Source organism: Rana temporaria, chromosome 5 (genome assembly GCF_905171775.1).
Source record: "Rana temporaria chromosome 5, aRanTem1.1, whole genome shotgun sequence".
NCBI classification, from domain to species: Eukaryota; Metazoa; Chordata; class Amphibia; order Anura; family Ranidae; genus Rana; species Rana temporaria.
In genome coordinates, this window is record NC_053493.1 from 243,328,273 (window position 1) to 243,340,227 (window position 11,955).

Below are 11,955 nucleotides of genomic sequence, written 5' to 3' on the forward strand. Positions count from 1 at the left end.
GGTCCCAAAAATGTGTCAAAATTGTCCGAAGTGTCCGCCATAATGTCGCAGTCACGAAAAAAATCGCTGATCACTGCCATTAGTAGTAAAAAAAAAAATAATAAAACTATCCCCCATTTGGTAAACGCTATAAATGTTGCGCAAACCAATCGATAAACGCTTATTGCGATTTTTTTTACCAAAAATAGGTAAAAGAATACGTATCGGCCTAAACTGAGAATTTTTTTTTTATATATATGTTTTTGGGGGATATTTATTATAGCAAAAAATAAAAACCGCAGAGGTGATCAAATACCACCAAAAGAAAGCTCTATTTGTGGGGGAAAAAGGACGCCAATTTTGTTTGGGAGCCACGTCGCACGACCGCGCAATTGTCTGTTAAAACGACGCAGTGCCGAATTGTAAAAACCCCTCGGGTCATTTAGCAGCATATTGGTCCGGTCCTTAAGTGGTTAATCTATTTCACTTTTTGACCTTGTAATATTGCTGCTTAAAAACCCCTTGGGGGAATTTTCCTATACTATTGCAGACATAGTGACAGATTTTTAAAGTGCCGCTATTAAGAACTTCGGGCCAGATTCACAGTACAAGTACGCCGGCGTATCTACTGATACACCGGTGTACTTTCAAATTTGCCGCGTCGTATCTTTAGTTTGAATCCTCAAACCAAGATACGACGGCTTTTGGCTTCGATCCGACAGGCGTACGGCTTTGTACGCCTTCGGATCGTAGGTGCAACACTTCGGCGCCCGCTGGGTGGAGTTTGCGTCGTTTTCCGCGTCGGGTATGCTAATTAGCTTTTTCCGGCGATCCACGAAGGTACGCACGGCCGTCGCATTCTCTTACGTCGTCGCTAGTCAGCTTTTCCCGGCGTATAGTTAAACCTGCTATTTTGTGGCCTATATTTAGACTTGCCATGTTAAAGTATAGCCGTCGTTCCCGCGTCGAATTTTTTTTTTTTTTGCATAAGTCGTCCATGAATAGGAAAGGACGTAACTCACGTCGACGTTCAAAAAATGACGTCAGTGCGACGTCATTTCGCGCAAAGCAGGGTGGGAAATTTCAAAGCGGAGCATGCGCAGTACGTTCGGCATGGGAACGCACCTAATTTAAATGATCCACGCCCCCTACCCGGATCATTTGAATTAGGCGGGCTTGCGACAGAGGGATTTACAATACGCCGCCGCAACTTTACAGGCAAGTGCTTTGTGAATCAAGCACTTGCCCGTAAAACTTGCGGCGGCGTAACATAAATGCGATACGTTACGCAGCCGCGGATGTACCTGAATCTGGCCCTTCATGTGTTGTATTACACTGTGGGGCATTACAGCTCTAGTGTGTTGGGGTACCATTTACAATGAATGGCACTGCAGTGTACCAACACATATAACGTTTTGCGTGAATGGGTCCTAGGAAGAAAAACACCAGAGATAACATAAGTTATAATCAGTTTTATTACAAAAAAAATGAATTTTAACTCAATGTGAGCTACAAATATTTATGCACAATTACACTTCAGATGTTGCTTTACTTATTACAGATTATATAGAACAGGAGCCAATATATTTGAGAATACACATATCAAAAAGTCAGCAGATAACCCAATCTCAACTTTATTAAAAGTTTCCAAAACTGCATGAGTGCTTTATTTTAAAATAAAAAAAGATAAGAAGGCATGTGATGAAACCAGTTAGCCATATGCAAACTAAATTAAGTATGAAAGTACATTAATGGCACCTCAAACTCCTAAACAACCTTATATATTTATAGCAGCAATGTGCAAATTAAGGACAGGTTTAACTAATGTAAATGAGATTGGTTTAAAGTGGTTCTAAAGCCTTCAGGCTTTTTTAGCCTAATGTATTAAGGTAAAAAAACCTTCAGTATGTAGCACCCCAACATATACTTAAAAAAGCCCTATCTTGATTCAGCACTGTGCACTAGGGCACAGGCTCTCTCCGTCTCTCCCTCTTCATTGGCCCCCACTGCTGTCAATCACAGCCAGTGAGGAGAGAGCAGGGAATGGGGCCAAGCTGCACTCTGTGTGTCCTATGGGGCTCAGGAGTGAGCAAGTATGAGTGCCCTAATAGCAAGCAGCTTGCTATGGGGGCACTTTATGGGGAGAGGAGCCAGGAACACTGTTGGGGGACCATAGAAAAGGGGGATCAGGGCTGCTCTGTGCAAATCTGTTGCACAAAGCAGGTAAGTATAACATGTTTGTTATTTAAATAACATGTTTGTTATTTAAAAAAAAATGTTTACAACCACTTTAAGCAGCACTTTCTCCAGCAAAGCAGGGTTGCTTTAAGAAAGCCAGCCAGTTGGAGGCATATCAAATGAAAATCCATATCATTAGCATTTCCAGTCTTTGCCCTTCACAGAAGTTTGACTTGATAAAGTTAGATCCTACTTTAAGATTCATATTCTGTAGATCCTGAGTGAATCATATTTCCTTGTTAAACTAGATAATTGTTGGTGTGCTTTGCTCTTGAAAGAAAATCTAGACAGCAACTGTAAGGTCCGTTTAGCTTGATGTGTCAATTGTTTTGTTGCTGTTTGAGTCATCATTCTCACCTTCTTCCTCCCTAAAGGCTTTTTGGAGGGCTTCCTGGATCGAGTGAGGGGTCTTTTGTTTCCATTTCCTTCCAACAATAAAGTAAATGTAGGGATTGGCGGTGCAGTTAAGCACTGTGCAGTAAGTTGTTGCATAGAAAAAACCAACAGTTGCCAAATCTGTTGCTGTTAATTTGAAGTATATTAAAAATGACAAAAAAGTAAATGGAAGAACTGATAGGATGAATACAAGAACTGCAATAAGGATGATGATGTACAGTTTAGGTGTGTATCGCTGCTTTATTGACCTCTTTACTTTGATGAGCAAGGTGAAGCTGGAAATTACCATAATTGGTAGGCAGATGCCAATGGCTAAAATAAAAACTATGATTTGAACTGCTGAACATTTTGAGGTTTGTTCCACATAAGCATCTGCTGTACACACAAGGTTCTCAAGGAGACTTTCCAAAGAGCCAAGGATCCAAAGAGCAATGCACATAATAGTGGACAAGTTCCTGGGGCGATGGCTTCGGTACCAAAAGGGGAACAGAACAGAGCTACATCGTTCCATGCTGACAGCTGTAAGGATATACATTCCGGAATACTGCATAATATCATAAAATATTTCTATGAATATATATAAACTCTTCTTCCCTATAAAATCAGGATCTGTACCATTGATTGTATTTATATGGATCATCAAAAGCAAGGTAGTAAATACAATAAACAGGGCGTCAGCTACTGACAGATTCATAATATAAACTTCGTATTTGTTTCTCTGGATCTTGAAGCACAGGTACCAAAACACAATAAGATTTCCAACTAGGCCAACAATACAAAGACATAGTGCTACAACAGCCACTATGGTGACAGGTATGTACGAATATTCCGAATAGCTGCTAGAGGGTTCATCCTGGGTGTCATTCATGCTGGTTACATTCATGTTTTCTTTAGTATTGGCAGAAATATTCCAACTGTGTTATTAGAACGTATCTTCTTTTTCCATCTGTGTTAAATACATTACCATAAATGATTATTAGTAAATCAGAAGTCAGTACCTTATGATAGATAGATAGCTAGATAGCTGGATAGATAGATAGATAGATAGATAGATAGATAGATAGATAGATAGATAGATAGATAGATAGATAGATAGATAGATAGATAGATAGATAGATAGATAGATTAACTTAGTTTGAATCTCATAGAAAAATAGTACAAAGATAGTGATTTTAATTTTCCATTTAATTTAGAAATTCATATCCTACCAAATAATGGAGCAGCATAAAAGTGAATTGTTTTAGGACAGGAACAACGATAATTGCAATCTGTTGTCCATAACCACCAGATCAGATTTATCTTTTCATCTATGCAGGGCAGGTTGCAAAATAAGATAAATATAACAACATGCTGGTTGACAACAAGTGAAAAAAAATATTTCCAAAGGGAAACATGGTAACTTTTTGTTGTCCAAATTGGGAGAACTCACCTATAGTCCTGTTCCAGTGACCACTGGAAGGTCTGGAAGATTTTGACCGTCTTCTTTATATATTGCCTTTCTATCTTTTCGACAACGGTCACCAGCAATGAAATATGTCTGGGCTGGAGTTTCACATTAAAGTGGAGTTCCACCCATAAATATAACATTACATCAGTAGTTTTAAAAAAATGTCATTTACGAAAAAATTTTTTTTTTTTAGATGCCTTCAAAGTGTTGTTTCTAGGCAGAATAGTTAATCTTCCCTCTTCCTGCACCTAGGTGCTTAAGCTTCCTAACCTACACCGCACAGACTCCTGGGAATGTATTGGGTCTAACTTTCCAGGAGTCTGTGCATTCCCCAGTCTCAAAGAATCATGTGACTTGGACAGCACAGGTGCTGAAACCTGATCTGACACTGCTTGTGCAGCACTGAGCATGTGCGAGATTTGCAAGGCTGAAATCCAGGAAGTCATACAGTCTGGCTTCATGATGCCCACACTTAAGATGGCCCCAGTCAATTTCTATTTTATAAAGTGTCTAAATGCTGTAACAACCTAACAAAACGGACCTTAGTTTACAGACTAACTTTACTAGAATACATTAAGCTTGTGTATTACAGGGGTATTTATATTTAAAAAGTGAAATTGTGGCCGGAACTCCGCTTTAACTAATATATTCTTTATGACTGATCAAAAATATTTTTTATTTATATTATACTATATATATATATATATATATTGTCTTGTAAATTCACCATGTTGTGCTCAAAAACTTACATGTATGAAACTATCACCAATAGTGGAAGTTTCATACATGTAATTTTTTTAGCGCAACACTATGAATTTGTATTTTTTTAATTTTAAGATAATATCCCCTATTGTGTTTGCAACTTATTTTTATTTTCAGTTATTTTTTTTCATATTTGCACGTTTGTTCTTTATATATTGTTATAAAGTGTGTAGGTTACATTTTTTCTTTGAAGCACATTAGGAGCAGTGTATACACCATTACTAAAGCACCCCTGCCCATTGAAATCAAAAATTTTAAAACATGATTAGCTTAGGCTATTTTGTATAATGACTGCATAAAGTTTTTTTTTTTTCAGAAGGTAACCTAATGCCCTGTACACACGATCGGTTCGTCTGATGAAAACGGACCGATGGACCATTTTCATCGGACGTACCGATCGTGTGTGGGCCCCATCAGTTTTTTTCCCATTGGTGAAAAAAAAATAGAACCTGTTTTAAATTTTTCGTATGGTTAAAAAACCGATAGAAAAAAACGATCGTCTGTGGGGAAATCCATCGGTCAAAAATCCACACATGCTAAGAATCAAGTCGACGCATGTCACCTGGTCACGTCACCTGCCACAAGTTGTGAATTGTCCACTTGCCATGTCACCTGGCCACGTCACCTGGCCACGTCACCTGGCCACGTCACCTGCCCGTCACCTGGCCACGTCACCTGCCACAAGTTGTGGATTGTCCACTTGCCACGTCACCTGACCACGACACCTGCCACAAGTTGTGGATTGTCCACTTACCACGTCACCTGCCACAAGTGGATTATCCACTTGCCAAATCACCTGGCCACGTCACCTGCCACAAGTTGTGGATTGTCCACTGGCCACGTCACCTGGCCACGTCACCTGCCATGTCACCTGGCCATGTCACCTGGCCACAAGTTGTGGATTGTCCACTGGCCACGTTACCTGCCACGTCAACTGGCCACGTCACCTGCCACATCAACTGGCCACGTCACCTTACACAAGTTGTGAATTGTCCACTTGCCACGTCACCTGACCATGACACCTGCCACAAGTTGTGGATTGTCCACTTGCCACGTTACCTGGCCATGTCACCTGGCCACGTCACCTGCCACAAGTTGTGGATTATTCACTTGCCAAATCACCTGGCCACGTCACCTGCCACAAGTTGTGGATTGTCCACTTGCCACATCACCTGCCACAAGTTGTGGATTGTTCACTTGCCACATCACCTGGCACGTCACTTGCCACGTCACCTGCCACAAGTTGTGGATTGTCCACTTGCCACATCACCAGGCCATGTCACCTGGCCACATCACCTGCCACGTCACCTGGCCATGTCACCTGCCACAAGTTGTGGATTGTCCACTTGCCACGTCACCAGGCCATGTCACCTGGCCACATCACCTGCCACAAGTTGTGGATTGTCCACTTGCCACATGACCTGGCGATGTCACCTGCCACGTTACCTGGCAATGTCACCTGCCACAAGTTGTGGATTGTACACTTGCCACTTCACCTGGCCATGTCACCTGCCACAAGTTGTGGATTTTCCACTGGCCACATCACCTGGCCACGTCACCTGCCACATCACCTGGCCACGTCACCTATCACAAGTTGTGTATTGTCCACTTGCCACGTCACCTGGCCATGTCACCTGCCACAAGTTGTGGATTGTCCACTGGCCACGTCACCTGCCACAAGTTGTGAATTGTCCACAATGCAATGCAAGCAATTACATTTTTTTATGGTTTTTCATCATTTGCAATCATTTTTGAGATTTCTAATGTAAAAAGATAGGCCACCTTTAAAAACGCCTATAAACGTTTAGCGGCATTTTGCCGCGATTTGCGTCTGAAACGCGAAAACTTTTGCGTCTGAACCAATTTTTTTGCTTCTGAAAAAACTAGCATAAACGAGCATAAACGCAACTGCCGAAAAACACAGAAAAACGCGACTGTGTGCATGGACACATAGGATAACATTGAATGTGTTCAGGGGCAGTTAAAAAAGCTGTCCAAATACCTCTAAACACGTGTTTACCAGCGTCTCGTGTGCATGGGGCCTTACTATGCCTATACTATGTTGAACATTTAAATAAAAAGAATAATAAAAAAATAAAAAAACGTTATACTTACCTACTCTGTGCAGGGTTTTTTCACAGAGTAGCCCAGATCCTCCGCTTCTCGGATCCCTGGCTGGAGCTCCATGCCCCTCCCTCCTGTCGGGTGCCCCCACAGCAAGCAGCTTGCTATGAAGGGACCCAAGCCGAGCTGCAGCTCCGTCTATCCATTCAGACACAGAGCTGCAGTTCGGCCCCGCCCCCTGTCTCACACTAATGGGGTGTGAATCTGATTCAATTTTACAGCGCAATTTCTGTTGTGACAGGTGTGAATTTAATGTGATTTCTGAGGGGACTGGGTATAGCTGGAGATTGAATTCACACTGTACCCTTACTAAACTTGCACAGGACCCTTTTTAACCGGATAAAAATCGCATTGCATGGATGGGAATGACCTTCATTGGAAATAATGCTTTTTTAGATGACATAAGAATCTAGTGTAGCATCCTGGCGTTTAGTCAGGGAGCTCCTTACAAATTTACTTGCCAAGAGTAGTTATCTTGGTCGATTGATAGAGATCTATGGATTTCTTCCTAAGTTTGGCCTTGCTGCACTTTTCTCTTCAACCGCTAGGTGGCCGGGTACTAGGTAATACAGGATATGAGAATGACAACCCAAGGTCAGGTTAAGGCTATATGGGGTATCTCAGCCAATTGGCAGGGGTTTTCTTGAATCCCTTGGCCTGCTGGGAGATCCTTTATATACGGGTGAGATCAGGTGATCTATGTTTAGTGCCACCTGGATGGCTGTCTGGGTGGATGTGTGTCGTACGCCCCAGCTGCTAGGTCAGAGATTGGGCCTATCCCGGGGACATTTGGCTGCCAGGCTATGTGAGGGCCTATACAGAAGTAAGAGGGCAGCACAATTTTGGGGCTGCGGCTTGCAGTCTAACCAGATGTGATGGTTCTGCTGGCCGGAGAACCTGTCAGTGGTCAGAGGTAGAAGCTGTCACCACAAAGGGACCAACCACCTTTACCAGGGACCAGAGTGAGTAACTGAAACAAGTACCGGAACCATATTCTCACTAAAAGGGCATGGTGGAGAATTAGGAAACTTCAGGCTTCAGGAGATACTTGCAGAGCAGCCTTGTGTGTCAAGCCAGGGACTGAGCTGGTTAGCAGGGGTGAAGCTTGAGAAGTATCTGGAGTGCCAAGCTAGGGACCCAGCAGAGAAGCATGGGTGATGCTTGAGGGGATGCCACTACAAACCTTGGAGGATCTCAATGGATTCAGAGTCAGTGAATTAGTGGGTCTAGGGAGAGAGTGGGAACTCAGTATTGAAGAACTACAAAGAGTAGTTGTAGTGAGCTGAAAGAACTGTTACATTTTTGTTAGGAACTGTTAAAGGACTGTTACCATAGGAGAAAGCATTCCTGCAAGTGCAGACGTGGCTTCCTGCTGGGGCCTTTCCCTGTACGGCTGTCCTTCTATTGAAGTCTCGGAGTCTGCGGATTGAATCTATAACTATTTAGAGTTGTCCTGACCTTAACCCTCTTTCCCTTGCAAAAATATAAAAAGGACTGTTAAAAGAAATAAAACCTCTTTTGCGTCCAAAAAAAGTTTGTGCACCAATGAATTTCACCATCTTTGCACCCACTATACCTCACAACCCACTACATATTGAAGGATGTCAGCAGCCTGTGGCCTTAAAGTTTCTCATTAGACTGGAAGAGGTGAAAGACTTTGCTACATACAGTGTATGCTTTTCGCATAGCATGTAATCTGCATAGAATTTGCATAGGTGTAAACCAGCACTCAAAGTGCCATGCCCCGATTGTGTGAGTCGCTTACTGATGCTCCCAAAGGGGTTGATTTCCTAAAACTGGAGAGTGCAAAATCTGGTGCACCTGTGCATAAAAATCAATCAGCTTCCAGTATTTTGTCAAAGCTTAATTGAAGAAGCTGAAGTTAGAAGCTTGCACCATGCACAGCCGCTCCAGATTCTGCACTCTCCAGTTTTAGTAAAACAACCCCAATGTTTGTTTCCTTTTTATAACATTTGTACTGATAATGAAAGTGGTTGTGAAAAGTAAAAACTGAGTAAGGTCCCTTTTACACCAGCGGACTGATCGGGTCCACCTGTCTGTTTTTCAGGCAGACACAATCAGACCACCCATTGTTCTCTATGGAGCAGTGAATGTTAGGGAAAATGTGTCTGCTGGCACCCACCTGTGTCCAATCCGGTCTGCTTAAAACCGACAGATGGAGATACGTTCGTCTTCCCTCCAGGGGATTGGATTTCAGTCAGATGGAAACGGACAGGCAGTCTGTGTCCATCTGACTGCCCCATAGAGAACAGTGGGTTTTGTCTGTGTCTTCTCTGCATAGTGGAGTGGACACGGACCTCTCATACATCTGCTCAGCAGGGATTTGCAGAGAGATCCCCCACTGAGCAGGTGGATCCGCTTGATGGATTTCACTCCATCTGAAAGGGGCCTTAAAGTTATATGTGATTTCCAATACAAACAACAATATATACAAAATTGTAAAGAAGTTTGCAAAAATCCTTTAAATGTATCTATGTTACCAGGGAGGTTTTTTCAGCAAAAGTGGAGTTATAATATTGGCAGGTTTACTGTAAATGTTATAATGTGTTACTCCAGCACTGGGGTCTTAAAGGAACACTAAAGGTTCGTTTTTTATTAGATCAATTGATTGCTGTAAGCTAGAGCATTTAAATATCATTTACCTCGTTTTTCCTTTTGACCTCCAAAATACAGTAATCCAGGTTTGAAAATGCCATTTCCTGTCTCTCCTCTTCTTGCTTTCCACCAGCATCTGAGCCGTTTTGCATGGTGGAAAGCAGAATGTGCCCACCCCTCCCTATGACTAGAGCCCTGCGTGAAGATGCTCTCTCATCCCTCACAGGCATAGAGGCTAAGCCTAATGGGAGCTGTAGTTCCCATTAGGCCGTGATGTAGCAAGAATGAATGCGCACCGCAAACCAGGAAGTCAGTGAGAATAACGATTCAGGAGTGCTGGAGGTGAATAAAACAGCTCGATTTCAACAGGTATCAAACTAGTTATAATGCAAAACATTACTTTTTACTTTATCAGCTACCGTCGGACTTTAATTTAAGAGGAAAAATTTTTTGTTTTTACAATCCCTTTAATCACTACTATAAATACAAAACAGACCAAATGCATCTATTTTCTAAAGTTGCCATTCTTATCCAATTACAGCCTTAAAGAACTCACAAATAGTTTATATCTTTAGAAATGTCCCACGTTAATATAGCTCTGCAAAGTTCATATTCTGTACATCTTATACAGTTCTGATCAACAATTAGAAATGTAAGATAACAGCGATTTAAAAAAAATTATAAAATGTATAAATGATACAAGCCTAAAATAGTAGATCTCACCTGTAATATGTTGTTTTTATGTTTCCAGGTAACTACAAATGCTGAATCTAGTTACACCATTCCAGGACACTCAGCCATAAACTGCTGTCTTTGTATTAGATGCATCGATATGACATAAATTACTTAAATAGGCAGCTGTGTGTAAGAGATGGAGTCATAAAAAGTACAGAGGTGGAGCTACAGCTTGTCATATTGGCACCAAATTTAGAAATTGAGGTACGTCAGCTTCCCTATAACACCTTAGCCTGTAATTATTGGGAAATACAAGGAAGTAATATGTAAGATTTACATACCAGTGATATGTACGCTACCGGACCAGTTTTTTGTTCTGCATACACCCAGGAAAATGCACATATGGTTTTGAATTCATATGAAAGACCCCACACACATTTTCTAAAAGCAGAGGACCTATACAATAAAATTATGGTAGACCTGATTTTATAGGGCACATAATAGTTGTGCAAATGTTTATGAAGTCTATAGGCCAGATTCTTAGAGGAGATACGACGGCGTATCTCCAGATACGCCGTCGTATCTCTGCGTCCGGCCGGTCGTATCTATGCGCCTGATTCTTAGAATCAGTTACGCATAGATATCTATTAGATCCGACAGGCGTAAGTCTCTTACGCCGTCGGATCGTAACTGCATATTTACGGGGCGTGCACGCTGATTTACGCGTCAAAATATGTAAATTAGCTAGATACGCGAATTCACCAACGTACGCCTGACCGACGCAGTACAGTTAAGCCGTTTACGTTAGGCTTTTCCCAGCATATAGTTACCCCTGCTATATGGTGCCGTAAGTGCGGCATACCAATGTTAATATAAAAAGTGAAAAAATGCGCATACCAAAAATAAACTCAATAAAGAAGCAGCAAACTCAAAATGTTATACAACATAAAAACGAATAGTGAAAAATAGGAGTTGCGCTAAAAAACCCTTATATGTAATTTGACCATATAGAATAAAAAGGGATTGTGCTAGAAACACCTCGTAACGATGACCAAAGGGTCAAATGTGTAAATAGTCCCAATAAAATATAAACACACAAAATTAGTGAAAATATATAAGATTGTCCAATCAGTATGAAACAAATCCAATTCCGTGGCTGATGCTGGATCAATATCAGGGTAAACACGTTCAAGCTGACCCTTACCAGAAGAATAGATCCTTATGGATCAAACTAGGCAATCCGTGATGTATCCAATTGAAGATCCAACATAGATCGGTTGAGAAGTTCCCACATCAATGGACTCAGCCCAGTAGATAGAGAAAAAAACGAAAAACAACAATAGTGCAAAATCGTATGGCAAACAGACACGCTGACTTTCTCCCGGTGACTAATAATGACAGACACTGTGAAGTAGAACTGAAGCACCACCACCATAGAAACACACTGACCCTTACCGGAACTTAGCGACCCTCAAGGGATCATTAATGCATGGTAGTGTGTTACAGCTGTCAGCAAAGATGCGTTCCAAGCTAGTCCTTTCAATCCAGAGATCAGGTGGCCAGGTCCCAATAAAAGATATACAAACTCACATAGTGAAGTACCGTCAGGATTTATTAAAAGTAGAGCAAGTAGAACACTTACGATTAAGAAGTTTAAAAACAGCAGAGACAGAAACAGCCGGCCGGCAAACAAACGAGGTACGTCCTCAATACGCGGT

General features: G+C 41.6%; 1 protein-coding gene across 1 annotated transcript; it reads right to left on the bottom strand.

The window, feature by feature from the left end:
• Positions 1-1,436: 1,436 nt before the first annotated feature.
• On the bottom strand, positions 1,437-10,407 carry LOC120940678 (proto-oncogene Mas-like). The gene is made up of 2 exons (XM_040353660.1): positions 10,286-10,407; positions 1,437-3,559 (listed from the first exon to the last, which is right to left on the bottom strand). Exon 2 carries the CDS (start codon positions 3,494-3,496, stop codon positions 2,525-2,527), a length of 972 nt encoding a protein of 323 aa, XP_040209594.1. The 5' UTR covers positions 3,497-3,559; positions 10,286-10,407; the 3' UTR covers positions 1,437-2,524.
• Between the last annotated feature and the right edge of the window lie 1,548 nt (positions 10,408-11,955).

Bases quoted from the DNA above. Each gene is read 5' to 3' on its own strand.
- LOC120940678 (XM_040353660.1), bottom strand. From the start codon at position 3,496: ATGAATGTAACCAGCATGAATGACACCCAGGATGAACCCTCTAGCAGC.